Here is a 24,645-nt window from a genome sequence, read left to right as displayed (position 1 = left end):
AATGGTTGGCAATTGTGGGAACACTTGGGATGGCATCCCCATTACAAAATGCCTAAATGAAGGAGGGACATACAGCAAAGACAGGGGACATAATATGCTGCACTTCTATAGTGTCTCCCATTTAAGAACTCAAAGGTGTTTTTATTAGATTTCAAAATAACTCTGTGGAGTGGGTTATGGTTATTATCCCTGTTTTACAGATGGGAAAACTGAGACACAAAGATTAAGGCATCAGTTTCTGAAAGAGTCTACTGAGTTTGGGTGCTCACCTTGAAACACTTTGGGCTGATATCTAGAGGTGCCGAGCACCTACACTTCCAAATGAAGTCAACAAGGTGCTCGGCACCTCTGGATATCAGGCCCTGGGCATCTCAAGTTGGGCATCCATACACTTAAGCTCCCAGAATTAGGGGCACTTTGGAAAATGGGGACCGAAGGGAAGCACAGTTAATTAGGGTCCGAGAGGGAAATAAAACCCCAGACTGCTGACTCCCAGGCCTTTGCTTTAATCATTGGCTCATGATGCCTCACCTGAAATTACAGCAAAACAGGAAAAGAGATGAAGATGAAAAATGTCATTGCTTAGGAGGCTGCCTTTCTTTTATAATTAAACACACTTGTATTTGAAAAGTATATGTTAGCATCACCTCCCAGATTTCAGCTTTTATAGGAACAATTAGCGGCCAGGAGAATACCATGTGGACCATCATAGGCTGGCTTTATTACCCTTAGATATTCAAATCAACCTACTATTTCATCTCTTTGCTATGAAAACCCATTACTGTATGTTTCACAGATCAAATAATTCAACAAAATGAGAAAGAATCTTTCAGGAATATAAAGTCATTTGTACCAAAATCACGTTTGTGGGAACTTTTTTTTTTTTTTAATATACTCTGCATTTGGGGAATAAGACACTACAATGTCCTCCTACCCATTACGAATTCGACTCAAATACCCTCACAATGCACATTTAATGCTGAACTGGTGGTTGATAGGGAAATTCTGCAGTCATTAAATAAAATATTTTGTTGTTTTAAATAATAAAAATCCACTTAAATGTTAAATTTCTCCATATATTATCATCCTAATGTAAACTCCGCAGCAGAAACATCAGGTTCAAACTGTTAAAATGTCATCTTAATTAAAAATAGATAAAAAAGTTAAAATTCATGTTAACATTAAAAAGTACCCAATGCTGTTTCTATCTTTATTATGGAGACGAGTTTGCATTTAATTTTTTTTAATCCAGGAATGCTATTATGCACATGCTTAACTTTCAATCCGAATGAAACTACTCCTGCTTAAAGTTAAGCATGTACTTAAGGCTTTGTTGGACTGGAATCTTATGGAACACATATGCCTCATTATCATTATTATTTTTCAGAAACACTGTGTTACATAAAGTTAATTAATAAAAGTCTGATTTTGAAAACACCAACAAAGGAATAAAACCACATTCACAGAAACATGGATCTGCTATTATTATCAAAGCCTAATTTAGTCTTGTCCTTTGCATTCGAAGGAACAGGGAAAAGTCTAGACTCCTTATTTATCCGTGTTTAAAAATCAAGATTAATATGAACAAAAATAAACAGGGGAACAGGAAATTATAATTAAACCATTTGTAACACTGCCAATAGCATAGAATAGTATAACTGAGATCAAATTAGTTTAATTCCATGAGTTTTATTTTGTAAATTGGATTATTAGAATTTGCGTGAATCCTAAAAGTCATTTTTTCAGGATAATGTCAGTCTTAAGACAGACAGCTTGTGTGTGTAAGGCTCTGTTTCAAAACTTCCTATTCTATCACCACGGGATGCAAAGAGAGCTGCGAGAAGCTATAAAAAGATGCAAAGACTTTATTTGTTCTGGTCCACATCAAAGATACATTTCTGGGATTATTACTGATGTGTTTGATACACACATGGAAATTAAAATGGAAAGTCAAAGCACACTGTGTGCTTTCTGATTGGTCATTAATGAAGATCTTACATCAGAACAAATGAGGCAGGGTGAGTTTAAAATACTAAATGCTTCTGTGCAGTAGATACCTCAGAAAAAATGAGTATAAGATGGATTCCTTGTAGTACAGTGAGCGGTGCTTGCTCAAATGAAAAAAAACAAAACAAAACCAGTTCTGTGTTTGAGGCAAAAATGGCCATTCCACAGAAATAATTGTGAAGATTTAAGGTACATGTCTTTTCTTGACTGTCAGTAATATATAGGAAAAGGTCTGATGTACTTTTTTTCTGGAGCTAGTCAAAGCAGCTGCTTCATGTCCCCATTGGGTGAGATTTACCCCAGTGCAAAAGTTCAGAGCAAGGTTTTCTGCACGGGAGTAAATGTCACCCATTGACATCAACAGGAGTTGTCAATGGCTCCAAACAGAAAAGGATCAGGCCCTGAGAACTGGATATCCAGAAAGAAACTCAAATAAGAATACAATTTCAGTACAATTTCCAATCAGAAACTTAGTCTAACTAACTTGAAGCAAAATTAATTTCAGATCTGAATTCCTAATTGTGCTGCCAATTACTTTGCTCTTTCAACACATTACCTTACACATGCAACACTTTAGTTTCCTTAGCAACTATTCCTAATTTATTCGGTTATCAAAATGAACTGTTTCATTTTTGGGCCCAACTGAGTTTGATCTGAGTTCTGATATAGGCTTTGATTCAGTAAAGCACCCTGATCCATCAAAGCCTTTTGTACATGCTTATACATCACTGACTTCAATGGCACTTAAGCAGAAGCTTAAATTTGCTGAATAGGGATGGACTTAAGCACACGCTAAAGTGCTTTGCTGGACTGGAGGCAGACTAGAGCTGGTAACTGCCTACCGCTAGCAATACCGAATTCATTTCAGCACTAAGGAAATGTGAGCCCCAACCGGCCAATTCCACCATAGGAAAGGTAGTCTCTTTGAGGATACTTTTAAGTCAATTATCATAATTCCAATGACACACATTCTTATTTAGAAAAGCTGTTGTGTAAGCACAGACTGGCTACCATGTTACCACCCTGCAGAGATAGTTGCATTTCAGTGGTGGACATAGTCACCCCTGTAGAGACACATACCAAGGTCTTTATTTAATTTTTAATCAGGAGCAGATCACGCCCACATGGCCACAGGTTCCCCAAGACATGCAAGAAGATCATGCTGAGGCTCTGCAAGGCTCTCTATCTAAAGTAGTCCCCAGAGACCCCCCTCTAAGTAAAGCTCCCCAGTGCAAAGAGGGTTGGTCATAAAAGCTGACAGACTGTGTGAGCGTATACATACGCATGTATGTATATACAGACAGAGAGAGAAAGAGAGATCCACGCTCTTATTCAGACAAAACGCCTTTTGATTTCAGAGGGGGGTTTGTCTGAGAAGGACTGAGAGAAAATTGAGGAAAGACCTTTGATTTGGCCCCTTGATTATTAGATATATCATTTTTATTTTCATTTTGATCTTTGAATAGGGAAGGCAGAGATCAAATGCAATATATAGGGATTTAAACATAGCAATTTAAACAGAAGACAAAAGAAAAATAAGGTTCATCATGAGGCCTTTTTGAATGCAGAAACATTTTGTAGTTTACTACATTGTCTAGCAAGCTTTGTCCAGGCTCCTACAGTTCTGGATTAATTGATTTACATTGTAATAATTTCATTTGACACTGACCAGTCATTAGCAACTATGTTGCTTTTAAGGAATATGTAACTATGGCCTTTGTTTGCATTAATAAAGACAGATAATCCCATTAAGTAAAAATGCTGTAATTAACAGACACCAAATTAAGCTTACTTATATAAGGCCTGATCCCAAGCTCAATGAAATCAGTGGAAAGACTTCCATCGATTTCAGTGGGCTTTGGATCAGGCCCACATTCCTTGCCTCTTATCCAACCCTCTCTCCCCACCCCAACTATAACTTCACCAAAAGCAGCCAATAACTATAATTCTACTGGAATGAGCGATTTTTGATCTCATGGTCACTTAAATACGAAGAAAAGATGGTGCAGCATAAAGAGCTTTATTAAATTCAAAGCTGAATTCCTCATTTCTTCATCTCCCCTACGTGAATCTTAGAGTGATGACAACCCTGTGCTTTGCAGCCCCGTAGGTATTTCTGGCACTGATGTCTCCACTGAAAACACAATTAAAGTTGCAAAACCCTTGCTTGCTTGTGGAATAGTGTATTGTTTTTGAAATTAGACCCTGATTCTGCATGGTTCTGAGCAGGCTCAGCGCCTCTAACTTCAGTGGGAATTGAAGGCGGTCAGCACCATGCAGACTTTGCAGGATTAGGCCCTTCATCTGGCTGTCCTTGAGGGTACATGGCCATCTTCATAATGCCAAAGCTTGCAATGCCAACAACTTTTAACGAATATTTTGGTACTCACAACAATGCCATCTAGTAGCCAAAAGAAATACTAGGATAAGCACTGTTGTATTGCTGTAGAGAAAGCACAGTGACAATACTCAAGGCATCACTTTAGTTCTTAAGACATGAGCATGATTTCTCAGGAATATAGCTCATAGATGACATGAAGCAGGGCTTTTGTGGTGGAATACTGTACCCATACGAGATGTGGTGCCAATATCCCCTCCTTGTGAATGGCCTTGTAGGTTTGCTTGAGGACATACACCTTATCACCATGTTAATGGACATTAAAAGGATGTGACATTTGGAAACATGTGGAAACGTGACTGACAACTAGTTCTAGACATGAAAGACTGGAAAAGCACCAGACTATGGTGCTGCAGGAAAGGCGGTATGGGGGTGATGGAGTATGAGACTGGATGGCTGGAGTTTAGAGGCAGACACAGAGGACTCACAACATGGAAACACACCAACCATACCTTCACTGGATCCTTTTCCTTTCCTGTCAGGTAACTCTAACCCTGTGCCCCCCGAGGGATATAAGGAGACGTCCGTTGGCACTGGCCAACTGCTGGCTGTGTCTTCTGTGATCTCATACATCTGCCCTTCCATCGGCTGCAGGTGCCAGTTTAGGCCAAACAGGTGCATGGCTGTAGTGAGCAATGAGAAAAGTCATCTTTTTCTGCTGGGGAGAGCTTCATAACGGCAGGGGCACTTAGTAGACTCTCACCCTACTGCTTTATACTAATCACTGCTAAAAAGAAAAGCATGGGATTTATGTTATTTGACAGCCCACACTGGTTCTGCAATACCATCAAGAATATGATAATTTCTTTGGCCTGGTTCCCCTCTCACACTAGTTTCACACTAGTCTAGCACTGTTTACTTCAATGGAATTGCTCCTGATTTATGCCAGTGTGAGATGATAATTGGACCCCAGGTCTCAGAATACACCTGAAGTTGGGATGAAAATTCAGTGAGCAGTTTTAGAGATAACACTGAAGAAGAAGTCAATGTTATATGCACCAATAAATCCAGAGAAACTGAGCCTTTGCTGTGCATTGTTGTATTCACAAGCTATTGTCCAGGCCCTTAATCATTTTTTTATCCAGTCCTTATACAGGGAGAGACAGTGGGAATTTTGCCTGAGTAAGGACTGAGTACGTGGTTTAGAGGTCTGCCACATATAATTCATTCTGTTATTGTTACGGTCTTAGTTGTATGTGGATTGAGTGCAAATTCATGTGACCGAGCTCTTGCTGGTACAATTCCAGCTTTCTGCTAATCATCCTGGGGGTTTAAAAGTGAGTAACACCAATTGGATTTGCATGAGTCCACGACACAGCTTGTTGTAGGTTTCTGGGATTGCACAGGCCATCCAGTGTATGAATCTGTTCCATGAAATTACAGAAAGGCGAGTAAAGTTAAGGAACATGACAGAACACTTAAAAAGCAAACACAGGTATGGAGAGAGGCATGCTTATGCAATTAAGACGCGCCCCCTGAAAACATTAAGGAAAACAATGTGGCTTCCTGTATCATTCCTTTCTTCCCCAACATAAACATTTCATATTTAATCACCATCCAGTTTACCTTCAGGCACTCAACGGCGAAATGATCCGATATTCAATGCACTTGTAATGACATTTTCCTATTAAGGGAGCAACTCCTATTTCACAAAATAGTTTCTCCAAGAAACTGTTCAGTGATATTAACATCAGAGCTATTTAACATAAACAAAGAGGACGAGAACAGCACATTTTCACGGCCTATAGATGTCATTTTATTTATAAAAATATGTCCAAGTTTGTCAAACATCCCAATGATGAGTGCTGGGTTTAGTAAAATCTTTACATCGGAAAGGATCCATTTCAAGTGGCTTGAAAAGGCATCTGAACAGTTCTTTTAAAATAAGTAGTTTGGACATACATAGCAAAATTAGCACTTGCTTCTATTTCATAATCAATTAGGACATCTACTAGCATGAACAGGAGTGTCGTACACTAACAGGTAATGGAAGATAACTAAGCTGATTGAAATTAGAATTCCCACTTTACCATGTAAACAGGGACTGGATTTGTTATCAAAACCCTAATTAATCTATTAAGAAAGAAAAACTCACATAAACTCCCTATCAGAAAGGAGAGACTCTCAGGGATGTGTTCAAAACCAGGACATTTTTATGCAGGCACACATGCAACTTTACTAACAACAGGAAAGCTGCAGATATAGCTGTCGATTCAAACAGGAAACTTAGCACAGACTGGCATGTAGTTTTGATTTGAAGGGGGCACCTGGGTTTCTCCAGAAATGCTACATGAGGGTACAATAAAAAAAATCAAGCAGCCCAAGTATGGATGACAAGAACTTTCAGAGAGCCTTAGATATCAATCTGCTTATCCATTATGTATTTATGTACTTCCATGGCCCTCATCATCATAGTGTCTGAGCACCTCATAATCATTAGTGGATTTTATCCTCACAACATTGCATGAGGTAGGAAAGTATTATCCTCATTTCATAAATGAGGAATTGAGGCACAGTGTAGATGAAGTGATTTGCCCAAGTTCACACAGGTCATCTGCGGCTGAGTGGGGAACTGAACACAGATCTAAGTACAAGTCTAGTGCTCTCTCCAGTAGACCATCCTTCCTGCCTTATACCATGCGTATTGCCACAGTATTTGAATGCCTACTAGTTAAGATACACTTAAGGGTCATTATTTCCTTCTCTCTCGCTGTCCCCCAGTAGGAATTTATTTATTGTGGATAATAATTGTGAGAAAGCTAAAATGAAGAAGCGAGCATTGTTTTGGGCGCATTGAAAAGATTATGGAACCAGAATACCTTGTTCTACAAACATGAGCGACTGACTGGAAGCCAGGAACTGCTGAGGTTTCCTTGCACACTAATTTTTTCTGTGTCCCTGGGCATGTCAGCAGGTTATTTAATGCTCTATAGACGCATAAACTTTAAGGAGAGAAGGGACCATCATGATCATCTAGTCTGACCTCCTGCACATTGCAGGCCACAGAACTTTACCTACCCACTCCTGTAACAGACCTGCTAACCTCTGGCTGAGTTACTGAGGTCCTCAAATCATGGTTTAAAGACTTCAAGTTACAGAGAGTCATGTGCATAACCCTCCGTGGAATACAATAGGGAGCCTCACTCGAAGAAGAATCCACCATTTACACTAGTTTAAACTTGCAAGTGACCCATGCCCCATGCTGAAGAGGAAGATGAAACCCCCCCAGGGAATGGATCATTTGATGATTACCTGTTCTGTTCATTCCCTCTGGGGCACCTGGCATTGGCTACTGTCGGAAGACAGGATACTGGGCTAGATGGACCTTTGGTCTGAGCCAGTATGGCTGTTCTTATTTCTTATGTCTCTGCCAATCTGATCGGGGGAAAATTCCTTCCCGACCCCAAATACTGCGATCCGTTAGACCCAGAGCAAGTGGGCAAGACCCACGTGCCTGACACCTGGGAAAGAATTCTCTAGTTTCCCCGTCTATGAAAGGGGGCTATTAATGTTTATCTGCCTCACATAGATGTTACGAAGCTTAGTTCATGCATGTTCGTAAAGTAGGTCCTTGGCTGGAAAGTCTGTTAGAAATGAAGAGTTCTTATAGAGGCTTTCATTAAAAAGTCAGCTTTTGCCATTAGTTAACACAGATTTCCCCTCAAATAAAATAGGAAATATCTGTGGTAGCTGTTGGCTCATGCTGATCCCTGCACCTCACAGATGACGTGTGAGGATTATATACAGATGTTTTAAGTGCTAATGAAATAAAAATGTGTTAATTAACAAGTAATTATTATTATCATAGCCTTTTGAGTACTAGGGTGGAGTAAGAGTGCCTGAGTAAGCACAACAGATTGGCAGTGGGCCATTCAGCTTGTCCTGGGGCTTTCTAATACAATACTGTTGAGTGAAGTATAAATACCTGGACAGGACAGATATACAGACCCATGAGATGGGTAGATATAACGCAATTTCTGCATAAAACAGGCACCAACCATAAGACTCTACTTGAAACCAAAACAGAAAATCTGTGTTTGCTTTGGAAAGGCTCCGATTCGAGTCCTTTCTCATGAAACCATAATATCTCACCACGTGATTATGCGATTATTACTACTATTTTACAAATACCAAAACTTTATGATGTTGGAAGAAGATTCCACCTCTCATTTGCTCTCCCATAAAGGCCACCTTCTTGCTGAAATGTCAAGTAATAACAGCAATGGATGTTTTAGGTCTGTAAATCTCAGTGGGATATTTATAACTGTTGATGCATACTGTTGTTTAAATGTTTTGAGAGCAGCACAAAGAAAGGAAATTTAATCTTGTTGTTCACTAAATTGATGCAAAGACCTTCTGAGTAAAAAAAGGGTAAAGAATGGGGTCTTGGAACCATGGACAACAGACACAATCATATGCTTTGAAATGTTAGTGGTTCCTACAAGCAAAGTGAAGCCGTAAAAGATGCTGAGACTCCTGATGTTCTTAGTCTCCAGGTCAATCTGAACCCATGGTTGACATTTTCTCTGGCTTTTTTCTGCTCAGCAAGATGCGAGATGTGGCTCTCACAATGAACGTTCCATCTTGACAATTTCCCTCTCCCCCCAAATGGGATGTTCAATAGATGCTCTAATACCGAAGGCTCCTGGGTATTAAAAGAGCACAGTGCAATTAGCAGTCATTAAAATGTACCATTCAGTGCACTAGCATGTAGCTTCCACCGCCTAGGAAGCCATGTGGCATGTGCTTTTGAGAAGCTTTGGTTACATTTTGCATAGTTAAAAAAACTCTTCTGTTTTTTCTTGGAATTGAAATACTAGTGGGGAGGGGGAATACAATGTACGTGCTCATTGGACCAAATCAACCCCAATGCCATAGATCAAGACACACCAGCGAGGCAGATGGCCCACTATGCTTGAGTTTTAAAATCAAATCCTCTACTTTTAAATGAAATAAGTGCTGGTGAAAGTTGCCCGGATGCTGAAATCCACTGAACAGGTAACAGCACACAGACAGCGGCAGGGCAAGCTTCTTTATCACCACATCCGCAGCAAGCCTCAACCCTGCTCAACCCTATGATTTAGTTGGGGATTGGTCCTGCTTTGAGCAGGGGGTTGGACTAGATGACCTCCTGAGGTCCCTTCCAACCCTGATATTCTATGATTCTATTCTATGTTCTGAAGGGGTGCCTTTAGGTGGCAAGGAGTTCAGTCTCCATGGCCCTTTCAAGCCTTCGCTACTCAGCTGACAATGCCAGGAAGAGTGTCAATTAATGCCAAAATACAGCGGTGATGTGTCTGTGGGCTTGTAGGCACTAACGTCACACTCGTTTAAGAGAGGCCAGTAGCATGAATCTTCAGATGGGGTCCTTTTATTTCTCATAGTTGAAAAATGCTACCTTTAAAATGAAACACAATGTTGGTGGAACTGAAGATGCCGGCTCATAATTTTTATGTTAAGCAACAGCATCCCTTTTCTGCATGGCATTATTCCTATTACATTGCTCTTCTCTATGGCTGTGAGCTTCATTGTCTGTTGTTGTAAAGCCCAAGACAGTGGTAAACGGGTTCAAAGTTTGCTTTTAAGAGGCATGGTCTTATGGATATGTTTCCATTACAGCCATTGTCTTATGACACAGCAAAACAAAGCAGTCAAAAAATCATGCTCAGCAGAGTAGAGAAAAGAAAACCTGGAATAACATTTAAGATAAAAAAAGACAAAGAAGGATAGTAATTCACATGGGCAACAAAATGGACGTCTCTTGGGACAGGTTGATGGAGGGAGGGAGTTAGCAGAAAGAGGCAGATGATTGTGATAGATTACAGGGAGAAGAAAAGACAAGACATGGTTAGTGAAGCGTAAGAGACCCCCAGAAACCACAGAAGTCAGCAGAGCCCTGAAAAACACACTGCTGCCCTTTATTAGATTGTTGACTTGCCCAAGCTGGCAAAGTAAGTGTAATAAATAACCAGACCAATCCAAGTGCGATGTTTGAAATTAAGGCCCAATTGAAAGGCTACGGCTGAAGACACCAGCTGCTTTCCATTGTGTTTAAAGGGGGACTTGCAAAGTGCATTTACACGGTACGCTCACAATCTCGTGCTACTTCTTGCACTGTTCTCTGAGGGTCAGACTCAGGGCCATGCCTCCCTGTTTCCTTGCTCAGAGAAAACTCCCACCAAAGCCAATGAATGCATAAAAAATTACAACTGTTTCAGTATTTGGCCCTGAATGATTAAAAAAGCATTTATCAGAATATACAGAGGATCAATGGGAACAATGAATAAATACTAATAATGATAATAGCAGGAGGAACAATGGCCTGGATTTTCAAAGGAGGGTAAGAGTGTTAGGCACCGAATTCCCACTGAAATCCAATGGGATTTGGATGCCTAATTCCCATAGCCCCCTTGAAAACACCAGCCAAATGCTCTGCATTTATATTCTGCCTTATATCTCAGAAGGTAAATACACTTTACCTGAGCCAAATATATAGGAATGCTAGAGTAGGTTAGGCTGGTGGGGGAGTGGCACTATATGTGAAAGAAAGCATAGATTCAAAATCTTAAATGAATCCAACTGTACCATCGAATCTCCATGGATAGAAATTCCATGCTTGAATAATAAGAGTAAAGCAGTAGGAATATGCTACTGACCACCTGATCAGGATGGTGACAATGTGAAATGCTCAGAGAGATCAGAGAGGCTGTTAAAACAGAAAACCCAATAATAATGGAGATTTCAACTATCCCCATATTAACTGGGTACATGTCACCTCAGGACGGGATGCAAAGATAAAATTTCTGGACACCACAAATGACTACTTCTTGGAACAGCTAGTTGTGGAACCCACAAGAGGAGAGCCAATTCTTGGTTCAGTCTTAAGTGGAGCACAGAATCTGGGCAAAGAGTAATATATATATATATACATATATATATATATACATACATACATACATCTCATAGAACTGGAAGGGACCCCGAAAGGTCATTGAGTCCAGCCCCCTGCCTTCACCAGCAGGTCCAAGTACTGATTTTTGCCCCAGATCCCTGAGTGGCCCCTCAAGGATTGGGCTCACAACCCTGGGTTTAGTAGGCTAATGCTCAAACCACTGAGCTATCCCATCCCTTCATGAAAGTAGAATGTAGCTGAACTGCTTCGTAATAGCAACCATAATATAATTAAATTTAACATCTTTGTAGGTGGGGAAATACCAAAGAAACCAACCACAGTAGCATTTAACTTCAGAAAGAGGAAATACAGAAAAATGAGGAAGCTAGTTAAATGAAAATTAAAAGGAACAGTCACAAGAGTGACATGCCTGCAAGCTGCAAGGAAATTGTTTAAAAACACCATAATAGAGGCTCAAACTAAATGTATACCCCAAATTAAAAACAAAACAGTAATTAAAACAAAACCATGGGTAAAGTTCAGAGTGAAAGAAGCGGTTAGGGACAAAAAGGCATCCTTTAAAAGTTAGAAATAAAATCCTACTAAGGAAAACAGAAAAGAGCATAAACTCTGGCATGTCAAGTGTAAAAGTATAATTAGGCAGGCCCAAAAGGAATTTGAAGAGCCACTAGCAAATGACAATAAAAACTAGCAGCAAAAAAAAAAAAAAGTACATTAGAAGCAGGTAGCCTACCAATCAGTGGGGCAACGGGACAATCAAGGTGCACTCAAGTAAAGAGCACTCAAGGAAGAGAAGGCTTTTGCAAGAAGCTAAATTAAATCTTTGCATCGGTCTTCATGGCTGAGGATGTGAGGGAGATTCCCACATCTGAGCTATTCTTTTTAGGTGACAAATTTGAGGAACTGTCTCAGATTCCGGTGTCAATAGAAGACATTTTGGAACAAATTGATAAATTAAACAGTAATAAGTCACCAGGACCAGATAGTATTTACCCAAGAGTTCTGAAGGAACTCAAACATGAAATTGCAGAACTACTAACCTTGATATGTAACCGATCGCTTAAATCAGTCTGTGTACCAGATGACGGGAGGGTAGCTAATATAATGCCATTTTTAAAAAAAGGCTCCAGAGGTGATCCTGGCTATTACAGGCCAGTAAGCCTAACTGCAGTACCAGGCAAATTGGTTGAAACTATAGTAAAGAAAAGAATGATCAGATACATAGATGAACATTATTTGTTTGGGAAAAGTCAACACGGCTTCTTAAAAATAAAATCATGCCACACCAAACTATTAGAATTTTTTGAGGGAGTCAACAAACATGTGGACAAGGGTGATCCAGTGGTTATAGTGTATTTGGACTTTCAGAAAGCCTTTGACAAAGGCTCTTACGCAAAATATGCAGTGTTGTAGCCATGTCAGTCCTCGAGGTGAGTGAGGTAATATCTGAACTGAGGAAGAGCTCTGTGTAGCTCGAAAGCTTTTCTCTCTCACAAACAGAAGTTGATCGAATAAAAGATATTACCTCACCCACCTTGTCTCCCTTGAGCAAAGTAGGCAGTCAGAGAATAAGAGGGAAGGTCCTCTCAAGGATGAGTAACTGTTTAAAAGAGAGGAAACAAAGGGTAGGAATAAATGATCAGTTTTCACACTGGAGAGATATAAGTAGTGGGGTCCCCCAGGGATCTGTACTGAGACCAGTGCTGTTCAACACATTCATAAATGATTGAGGAAGTGGAATAAACAGTGAATAAACTTTTCAGATGATACTAAATTACTCAAGATAGTTAAGTCCAAAGCTGACCGTGAAGAGTTACAAAGAGATTTCACAAAACTGGGTGACTGGGCAACAAAAATGGCAGATGAAATTCAATGTTGATAAATGCAAAGCAATGCACATTGGAAAACATAATCTCAACTATGCATACAAAATGAAGAGATCTAAATTAGCTGTTACCACTCAAGAAAGAGATCTTGAAGTCATCTTGGACAGTTCTCTGAAACATCTGCTTAATGTGCAGAAGCAGTCAAAAAAGCTAATATATGTTAGAAACCATTAGGAAAGGGATAGATAATAAAACAGAAAAGATCATAATGCCACTATATAAATCCATGGATATGATAGAGGTCTATAAAATCAAGAATGGTGTGAAGACAGTAAATAAGGAAGTGTTATTTACCCCTTCTCACCATAACACAAGGACTAGGGATCACCCAATTAAATGAATAGGCAAGAGGTTTAAAAGAAATACAAGGAAGTACTACTTCACACAATGCACAGTCAACCTGTGGAACTCATTGCCAGGGGATGTTGTGAAGGCCAAAAGTATAACTGGGTACAAAAAAGAACTAGATACGTTCATGGAGGATAGGTCAAACAGTGGCTATTAGCCAAGATAGTCAGGGTGTTCTGAAACCTCTGTCTGCCAGAAGCTAGGAGTGGATGACAGGGGATGAATCACCTGATAATTGCCCTGTTCTGTTCATTTCCTCTGAAGCATCTGGCACTGGCCATTGTCAAAAGACAGGATACTGGGCTAGATGGACCTTTGGTCTGGTTCAGTATGGCCGCTCTTATGTTCTTATGTTAAACAGGGAAATAGAGAGAGCGCACATGCAAGCTTTGGTAAAACCAAGCTTTCCATCACAATGTCTCCTTTTTCTTCTGCGTTGGAAAACTAACAGCAAAGGCTTTGGAAGTGCCTCCACTGGGCCCACTCAGCACAGCAATTCCTTCGGCTTCTATGGAGCACTTCTTGGGCTTAATAATAGCTCAGCCAAAGCACATGAGAAAGGAGCACTTTTCGAAAGCTAGGACTCTCTTCCCCCAGGAGCAGCCCATGGGGAGGGAGTAGAGAAGAACAGGAAGAAAAGGAACAGGGGGTTAGGACAAAAACAATGAGTACAGAGGAAACAGAATGAAGAAACAAAGAGCCAGAGAGGGAATGAGGGAATATATATGTATATATATAGAGAGAGAGACAGCGAGAAAGGATGAGACCATTAAGAGACGGAACATGTTAGAAAAGAGTAAGGGATGGAATGAGCAAGAGAAGTGATGGGCAACAGCCAGGAAAAAATGTGGGGCTCAAACATGGAATGGGAAGGCTTTTAAAACAATCCCTGTATCCATCCTTCTTTCTCCTTCTGTCTTCCATTTCTCTCTCTCTTTTTCTCCGGAAGTGAACTGGATGTAGCCTCTTCTAATGTACTCCTCAGACTCTCTGGCCTTTGGGCCAAAACATCATGCTGGCCCTTTGTAGTAACTACACCTTTCAAGTGAGAACTGGTATTTTTTTTTAAAGTTCAAATACTTTGGATTCCACCAGTAAATTACTCAGGGCTAATTTTGACTCAAGTAAATCTATTGCTTTCACTCCTATCTCTGGGATAAACTTGACTGTAATTATCTGAATAACTGTCTCTCTCTACACTGAAATTATATGATTTTTGAAGAAGTGGAAGAATTGACTGCTGCAGAATTAATCATACTTTTCTGACATTCAATGTTGTTATGAAAAGGAGTCTTTCAGAGTGGAATAATCACCCAGTTTGTCAATCTTTCAATAAATCATGGAAAAGGCCCATAAGATTAAGGGGAATAAAAGCAGCAAAACAGACATTAAAGAAAGTAAGCAAACAAACACATCTCTCCTCAGTGCTTGTTGACACTTTACGCAGGGGAAACGCTACTTTGCCTGGAGGGGTGTGCTGGCAACATGCCAGAAGTTCAAGAGCCGAGTGACTCTCATGGCACTGTCAATAGGGAGTAAGGGTGGCAACTGCAAGACTAGGCTCCATATAAAATGCAGCACATCATGGCTCCTCACATGGTTTATATAAAGATAAACGCATGGTGAGGTCAATTCCCAGGATGTGATGCCTCCATGTTTTGTTCTATCCTGAACTGAAGAGAATACAACACAGCACAGGGGTTGACTCCATTGGTGCTCCGGGGATGAAGCACCCACGGAAACAAATAGTGGGTGCTCAGCATCCACTGGCAGCTCTGAGGATCAGCTCCTCCATCTTCCTCCCAGCACCTCCTGCCTGTCGCCATCAGCTGTCCAGCGGTATGCAGGAGTCGCTGGAGGAAGGATGGGAGGAGTGAGGGCAGGGCATGCTCGGGGGAGGGAGCGGAATGGGACAGGGGCAGAGCAGGGGCAGGAAGAGGTGGGGTGGGACTTGGGGGAAGGGGAGGAGTGGGGGTGGGGTCTGGGGTGGATCGGGGGTCGACTCATAAAGACGGTGCCTATGCAACACAAGTATCTGTCACCACAGAGGGCTACACCTCTATATTAATTACGAGAGAAGGGATAGGACCTGGGGTATGAGGCTCCACCTTGGTTGAAGCTGCCCTGCATTCCTATCATGATAGAGCACTGCCTGTTGGAACCTGTTCTTTGTCTGAACCATTCACCCAAATTAAAAATGTGAGCAGCTATTGGGCAGGGATAACCTTAACTTATGCAGGACCAGAAGCAAGAGTTGGGGCTCCAAGCTACCATTTCAACAAGAAATCAGAGCAGAATTTTTGGATCTTCTCTGGAAACATCTCCAGATGTTGTTTCCACAAAACACAACCCACCCCTGCAAGAGGTCACTTGCACTGATTGTGCCCAAGGAATGTACCTACCACACTCGTCACACTTTGACCCCTTCTGACTTAACTTTTTTATCTAAACAAGATGTGTCTTTCCTGTGTGTTGCAGCTACACTAGAGACTTCCAAGGTGCAAGTAAATGGCCTGCAAATAGTAACAGTTCCTTCTTAGCAGAATATTTTATATTTTCATTTAGTTGTCAATTGCTCTTAAAAGCAACAACGGAGCTTCCAGATGAAGCACCCTTTGAAAGCTTCAAGGAAGTGACTAGAAAGAAATACTATGAAATGAAGTGGTTAAACTCAATGTTTGTTCAACGTAAAGAGTCAGCACTTCCTATTCAAGGTCTCCCTAATTACCGTGGGGATCAAAGAATTTCAAGTGATTGCTTGTTCATTCAAAGTGCTAATAGATGATCACTGCCCCCACCAGCTTTATAGTGGCACACTCACAGGCTTGTCATTTCCTGCACGGAGGGACAAGATGCATTTTAAATGTTTAGCATATTTATATTCATTTCCTCAGGAGGCTCTTTTCAAGTGTCAACCTATGAAAAAAAATAAACGATTTATATGTAAAGGTGTCCTGGCTTATCAAAGAAGCTGTCTGCTCATGTATAATCTATAATTTCCTCCCCACACTTGCGGCAATGAGAAAGCAGAAGAGGAAGTCGAAAGATGAACCTCAGCAACATTTTGCTGCTGTTAGGCAGCTTACTGCACTTGTGCAGCTTATTCCGGTCCCACAGATGCTAGTAAATTTGGTGTTATACATGCTCAGGCCTTTCTCAGTAAAATAATATTTTTCCTTCCAGATTCCCTTTATGACAGCGGCCATATTAATATATATATTACTGAGATTTCTTCACGATCAAAGTCAATTATAATATGGTCCCCACCGTATCGCTAAATGGTGTTTTAATTTGTGTATAGAATATTAGCAATAGAAATTTCCCATTGGAGTATTCACTTCAATTAGAGAAATGAGCACAGACAGGGGGCTTCCCACCCTGCTTTGCAACTACTAAAATTCTGGGTTAGCCTGTTATGCACGATATAATTTTACATATACCATTTCATTAGGCACCTATAATTGCTGAACCCTAATTGAAGGAATGTAATTCACCAAGTTAAATCAGCTACAGTTCAGCTCTTGTTATTTATTATTTGTATTGTGGTAGCATCTATGAGCCCCAATCACGGTTGTGATAGATGCGGTACAATCACAGAACAAAAAGCTGGTCCCTCTGATCCAGCAAAGGACTTTAAGCACATATTTAATTTTAACAACGTCAGTAGTTCCACTGACTTCCAACAGAACTACTCTTGTGCTTAACTGAATCAGGATGACATGCTCAGTAACTCACATATTGAGCCTTAAAACCCAGTCCTTTCTGCCATAGAATCATAGAATATCAGGGCTGGAACAGATCTCAGGAGGTCATCTAGTCCAATCCCCTGCTCAAAGCAAGACCAACTGCAACCCAGCCAAGACTTTGTCAAGCCGGGCCTTAAAAACCTCTAAGGATGGAGATTCCACCACCTCACTAGGTAACCCATTCCAGTGCTTCACCACCCTCCTAGTGAAAGAGTTTTTCCTAATATCCAACCTAGACCTCCCCCACTTCAACCTGAGAACATTACTTTTTGTTCTGTCATCTGCCACCAGTGAGAACAGCTGAGCTCCATCCTCTTTGGAACCCCCCTTCAGGTAGTTGAAGGCTGCTAACAAATCCCCTCTCACTCTTCTCTTCTGCAGACTGGACGCAGTACTCCAGATGTGGCCTCACCACTGCCGAATACAGGGGAATAATCACTTCCCTCGATCTGCTGGCAATGCTCCTACTAATGCAGCCCAATATGCCATTAGCTTTCTTGGCAACAAGGGCACACGATTGACTCATATCCAGCTTCTCGTCCACTGAAATCCCCAGGTCCTTTTCTGCAGAACTGCCGCTTAGCCAGTCGGTCCCCAGCCCGTAGCAGTGCATGGGATTCTTCTGTCCTAAGTGCAGGACTCTGCACTTGTCCTTGTTGAACCTCATCAGATTTCTTTTGGCCCAATCCTCCAATTTGTCTAGGTCACTCTGGACCCTATCCCTACCCTCCAGCATATCTACCTCTCTCCCCAGCTTAGTGTCAACCGCGAACTTGCTGAGGGTGCAATCCATCCCATCATCCAGATCATTAATGAAGATGTTGAACAAAACTGGCCCCAGGACGACCCCTGGGGCACTCCGCTTGATACCGGCTGCCAACTAGACATTGAGCCGTTGATCACTACCCATGGAGCCCAACAATCTAGCCAGCTTTCTATCCACCTTATAGTCCATTCATCCAATCCATACTTTTTTAACTTGCTGGCAAGAATACTGTGGGAGACCGTATCAAAAGCTTTGCTACAGTCAAGATATATCATGTCCATTGCTTTCCCCATATCCACATCATAGAAGACAGTCAGGTTGGTCAGGCATGACTTCCCTTGTTGAATCCATGTTGAATGTTCCTGATCACCTTCCTCTTCTCCAAGTGCTTCAAAATGGATTCCTTGAGGACATGCTTCATGATTTTTCCAGGGACTGAGATGAGGCTGACCGGTCTGTAGTTCCCCGGATTCCCCTTCTTCTCTTTTTTAAAGATTGGCACTATATTTGCCTTTTTCCAATCGCCCGGGACCTTCCCTGATCGCCATGAGTTTTCAAAGATAATGGCCAATGGCTCTGCAATCAGCCAAATCCCTCTGCAATCAGCCAAATCCCTCAGCACCCTCAGATGCATTAGATCCGGATCCATGGAGTTGTGCATGTCCAGCTTTTCTAAATAGTCCTTAACCTGTTATTTCACCACTGAGGGCTGCTCACCTACTCCCCATACTGTGTCACTCAGTGCAGCAGTCTGGGAGCTGACCTTGTCTGTGAAGACCTTAGCAAAAAAAAGCATAGAGTACTTCAGCTTTTTCCATATCATCTGTCACTAGGTTGCCTCCCCCATTCAGTAAGGGTGCCACACTTTCCCTGACCACCTTCTTGTTGCTAACATACTTGTAGAAACCCTTCTTGTTACCGTTCACATCCCTTGCTAGCTGCAACTCCAACCGTGCTTTGGCCTTTCTGCTTACACCCCTGCATGCTCGAGCAATATTTTTATACTCCTCCCTAGTTATCTGTCCAAGTTTCTACTTCTTGTAAGCTTCCTTTTTGTGTTTAAGCTCACTGAAGATTTCTCTGTTAAGCCAAGCTGGTCTCCTGCCATATTTGCTATTCTTTCTGCACATTGGGATGGTTTGTTCCTGCACCCTCAAAAAGGCTTCTTTAAAATACACCCAGCTCTCCTGGACTCCTTCCCCCCTCATATTAGCCTCACAGGGGATCCTGCCCATCAGTTCCCTGAGGGAGTGAAAGTAGGGTTATCATACGTCCGGATTTTCCCAGACATGTCCGGCTTTTGGGGCCTCAAATCCCCGTCCGGGGGGAAATCCCAAAAAGCCGAACATGTCCGGGAAAATAGGGAGGGGCCGGCGCCGCTGGGTGCTGGGCCGGGGGCCGGGCCGGGGCCGGGGGTGCTCGGCCGGGGGTGCTCGGCCGGGGGCTGGCCCGGGGCCGGCGGTGCGGGGCCGGGCCGGGCCCGGCGGTGCTGGGCCGGGGGCTGGGGCTGCGCCGGGGGCCGGCAGTGCTGGGCCGGGGCCCGGGCCGGGGCCGCTGGGCCGGGGTCCGGGGGTGCTGGGCCGGGGGCTGGGGCCGGGCTGGGGGCCAGCAGTGCTGGGCCGGGGCCCGGGCCGGGGCCGGGGGTGCTGGGCCGGGGGCCGGGGGTGCTGGGGCCGGGCCGGGGGTGCTGGCCTGGGGGTGCTCGGCCGGGGGCTGGCCCGGGGGTGCTCGGCCGGGGGCTGGCCCGGGGCCGGCTGCCGGAGGGAGCCGCTCGGTTGGGGGGGCCAGACTGGGCCGCGCCTCCTCCCCCCACTCCCCCAGCTTACCTGCTGCCTGCTTCAGGCTTCCCGCGAATCAAATGTTCGCGGGAAGCAGGGGAGGGGGCGGAGTTGGGGCGGGGACTTTGGGGAAGGGGTGGAGTTGGGGCGGGGGCGTGGGCGGGGCTGGGGGCGGTGCCGGGGCCCCGTGGAGTGTCCTCTTTTTGGACACTCAAAATATGGTAACCCTAGTGAAAGTCTGCTTTTCTGAAGTTCAGGGTCTGTATTCTGCTGTTCTCCTTTCTTCCTTGTGTCAGGATCCTGAACTCGACCATCTCATGGTCACTGCTACCCAGGTTGCCACCCACTTCTACTTCCCCTACCAATTCTTCCCTGTTTGTGGGCAGCAGGTCCAGAGGAGCACGGCTCCTATTTGGTTCCTCCACCACTTGCACCAGGAAGTTGTCCCCAACATTCTCCAGAAACTTCCTGGATTGTCTATGCACTGCTGTATTACTCTCCCAGCAGATGTCAGAGTGATTGAAGTCCCCCATGAGAACCAGAGCCTGTGATCTGGAAACGTCTGTTAGTTGTCCGAAGAAAGCCTCATCTACCTCATCCTCCTGGTCTGGTGGTCTATAGCAGATGCCCACCACGACGTCACCCTTTTTGCTCTCGCCTCTAAACTTAACCCAAAGACTCTCAACAGGCTTTTCTCCAGTTTCATACTGGAGCTCTGAGCAATCATACCACTCTCTTACATACAGTGGAACTCCTCCACCTTTTCCCCCCCGCCTGTCCTTCCTTAACAGTTTATACCCATCCATGACAGTGCTCCAGTCATGTGAGTTACCCCACCAAGTCTCTGTTATTCCAATCACATCATAGTTCCTTAACTGTGCCAGGACTTCCAGTTCTCCCTGCTTGTTTCTCAGGCTTCTTGCGTTCGTGTACAGGCACCTAATATAAGTAGCTGATTGCCCTACTTTCTCAGTATGAATAAGGAGGCTTTCCCTTTTGCACCCTCCTCCTTGTGTTTCCTCCAGGTATCCCACTTCCCTACTTACCTCTGGCCTTATCATTAAGCATATGGAAGTGAAGGTTTCATTATGTAGATGTTTTAAGGGGGCACTTCATTGTTTTAAGGAGACTTAGGAGATGAAGGTGCACTTTATTTTACTTTCTTATCTCTCTCCAAACAAACTTGAAAAAAACAAGTAATGGTGAAAGTTAATTCGGGCAGAAAACCCCACTTTCTCTGTACAAAAGCCTGGCAAATTGATACAAATGTACTATCTGGGAAAGCTGATTAAATGGATGACACAGTACAATTAATGACACTGGAATTTCCCCACCTCCCTAGAGACCCTGGGCAAAATCCAGCACAGGACTCAAGGGAGCTATAAATCTTAAGTGAATGGTACAGATCAGTGCTAAAAGCTCTCTCAATAACAAATTTTAACACACCTGCCAATCTGTTAATTCCAGCCTCAGGTCTAATCCAGCAGACAGAAAAAGGCAAAAACCGGTCAAATGCAACCCACAGCATTCTATAATGAGGCCCACAGCCACCTTTTTAGTTAATTACATCCCAAAAACAATGTTAAGAGAATGCAAAGGTTGCAAAGTCATGAACATAAAAGGTAGAAAATGTCAGAATTAAGGTTGCCTGTGCAACTTTAATTTGGCTCCCTTGTGCATATGCATCATGATAACTGTCTTTAATGACATGATCACATATTATTTTTCCCACAAGAATCCTGATAGGAGGAGTAATTGCAAGGAAAGCCTGCTCAGCCCCTGCATCTCCAAGTTGGAGAATACTCAGGCACTCTGTGGAGATGCCGCATGTGCAGTCCATTCATAAATGGAGCATGTTTAGTTGCTTTGTGGCAATGGCACAGTCTGATCAGCATCAGGAGTTGTGAGGGGATGGAGCATGGTCAGTGCAGGTGGAATCTTCCAAGACTTTAGCTACCAGACTCAAACAAGTCTCTACTGAACGTGTGTGACCAGAGATTTTTCAGAGGCTTATTATTTTGCCAAATTTGGGCCAATTTTCAGAGAGATGGCAAAAGGCTCATTGCTACCTGTACCGCTTACAAGCAGGTGTGACTTATGGACATCTAGGGTATGTCTACATTGCAGCTGGAAGTGAGCCTCCCAGCCTAAGCAGAGAGACTCATGGTAGTTCAAGCCAACCTAGCATAGTAAAAACAGCACTGGGAACATTGCAGCTCTGGTGGAGACTGGGGCTAGCCATCCGAGCTCAGATACAGGGGGTCGGGTGAGCTTGAGAGCCTTAGCTGCTGCCTGAACTGCCCTGTCCACACTGCTATTTTTAACACACTAGCCACAGCCTAGCTACTGTGAGCCTCTCTACCCAGGCATAGAGCCTCACTCACAGGTATAGTGTAGACATACCGATACAGACCTGATTCTCCACTGCCGTGAACCTTATGTCATCATCTACACCTGTGACGGGTGGGTGTAAAATGGTAGCAAATCAGAATGACTGCGTTTCACACAGCTGAATGACTATCCATGCTTAGATAATTGTGTTTGAGGCCATTTGGGCTACCCTTTTGGTCCCATCTATTCTGCAAAATAACTGTGTCAGAGGAACCAGTTACAATGGGGTTGTCCTGGGATGCGGTCCATGCCGGCCTTTTCCACACTAGCCTCGTTTCCCCAAAATTTCCAGTGGTTACTAATACTGGTTCAGCTCCCTGAGTGTTAGCAGTGGAATGAGCACTAGATAAAGTGCCAATTCAATTTTTTACTGCTGGAATCTAACACTGCTTAGGTGTTTTACTTGGCAGTAAAATGTCAGGAGCCATGTAAAGCCTTTTCTACACCACCACGCTAGGTGTATTTCTCTAATATTTCCCACCTTTGCTAACAATGGTTCTGCTCCACCTTGTGGTAGAACCAGTGTAAGCAATAGTGGGAAATTTTTGAGAAATAACCTTAGTATGGGCAAGGGCATTATTCCCCCGGTACTCTTTAAAAAAATAAAAATAAAGTGTCCCTTTTCATTGGATATTGAAACCATCCATGCTACAACTGTATGAGGTGGACAATGCACCATGCTCCAGCTGTATTATGTACTACCATGTTTGAAACAGGTTTCCATGCACTGCTCCCACCGTCTCTTTAAATTGTGGTGTAGTTAGCATGTTTCTGATCGCAATGTGGATGGGCTTTAGTACAGGGCACGACAAAGTCAAGCAAAGAGGTATGTCAGAAAGGTTGGTAATTGGGGGAGGGGCTGTTAATTTTTAACTTGAAGATCATGGGCCATTCCCAAAACAAATCAATTCTGCTACCTAATCATTCAGGGTCAGATTCTGCCATCCTTACGTTACCTCATGCCTTACTGCATACATTTTTCAATAAAGTGTAACACACTTTGTTAGTTACCGCAGGTCACCCCACCCTGCGTCCACACATTAGTTCTGGTCAACTCTCATGCCCCTGTTCAGGAGCTACCCCCTACCCTCTTCCTGGAGCTGGGGTTATGGTTCAAATGATCACTCTCTCAGAACAGGAATCCCCTATTCTCCTCCTACTTCAAACCGTCACTTTGTCTCTCCTTAAGGCATGAAACACAGCCCTCCTCATGGAGCGAGTAACTCAGACCTTTATTCCTAGGCCAGGAGTCCCCAACTCTCCTCCTTGGAGGTAGGCTGTAATTTTGCCAGCCGTAGAGCCTCAGCCTGCTTCTCTTTTCGGTGGCTCTTTTCCTCTAATTAGTCCTCATTCTCAGAGGGTTCAGCAGGCAGTCTTCTCCTGCTACCAAGGAGGAGGTAGCATATATGCTGGTTCTTTAAAGCTTATCTCAACTGGTTGGGTGAGATGGGAGCATTGCCCTGCCCCCTCTGCAAGGCTCCTGGCCTCACACACTCAAAGATCAGTGATGGGATCTCCTCCCCAAAACCACTTATTTGGGGGATCGCTTCCTCTCTCTACCAATATCTTCTAGGTCCTGGTATATACATCAGGCCTTCCAAAATTTTAAAGGGCCATGCCACTTGCCAGGGGTGGGCTGACCTCTAGGCACCATACTACCCATCACAAAGCCCAATAGAAATTTATACCAAACCCTGCACATAAGGTTTTGAAGATATTTTGTAATTTATAGTAGAAAAGGAAGGCGGGGGCGGGGGGGGGAATAATCACTGAACTCTAATTCAGGAGTATTTTTCAGTGTCACCGACATTCTTATCTGAGCCTATTATTATGACTCGTTACCCCCGCACCAACGTATAGTGTTTAAAAACAGTGAAAGAAAATCCATTATGGGAAATGTTTCTTTCTCTCTCTTCTTAACTGTAATTAAATTACGTTATTCCCCAGTAATTAGTATGAAATAAAAACACAGACTTGAAGAGAACTCCTTTCAGGAGATATTAAGACCTGTAAAATTGATTCCTCTTCAGCGTTCATGTGCAAAGGTCAGTCTGAGCTGTGAAATGAAGAGTCCGCCGGCACGTCTACGTCACTGTCATAAATGCTGTGCCAGCACTCGCCGTGTCAAATGTGTATTTTTCAGGGGGGGGGGGGGAGAGGGGGAAGGTAGTACAACTATAAAAACTCACTACAAGTAAACTTTAGTGACCAAATCTGAGAGTCCATTTCCTTTCTTTTAATACAAGAAGAGGAAATTACATTCAGGTAACCCCTTTTATTAAACAATCCTAAACCCAGGGGTGGATTAAGCATGCAAGGGGCTGACTTTCATGTTGTGACACTGACATGTGGTTTCATAGACTTTTAAGGCCTAAAAGGACCATGATGATCATCTAGTACGATGGCCTGCTC

General features: G+C 43.1%; 1 protein-coding gene across 4 annotated transcripts in view; it reads right to left on the bottom strand.

Moving 5' to 3' along the window:
- TENM4 (teneurin transmembrane protein 4) overlaps positions 1 to 24,645 on the bottom strand; it is a 427,958-nt gene that overhangs the window by 198,501 nt on the left and 204,812 nt on the right. For all 4 annotated transcript variants that reach the window (XM_065406816.1, XM_065406791.1, XM_065406800.1 and 1 more), the window contains one exon: positions 4,858 to 5,028. In XM_065406816.1, coding sequence (XP_065262888.1) covers positions 4,858 to 5,028 — 171 coding nt within the window. The remainder of the gene's footprint in view (positions 1 to 4,857; positions 5,029 to 24,645) is intronic.

The sequence above is a fragment of the Emys orbicularis genome, chromosome 1, assembly GCF_028017835.1.
Source record: "Emys orbicularis isolate rEmyOrb1 chromosome 1, rEmyOrb1.hap1, whole genome shotgun sequence".
In the NCBI taxonomy this organism is placed as follows: domain Eukaryota; kingdom Metazoa; phylum Chordata; order Testudines; family Emydidae; genus Emys; species Emys orbicularis.
The sequence above is the reverse complement of the archived record's forward strand: the minus strand, read 5'-3'. Positions and strand labels throughout refer to the sequence as shown.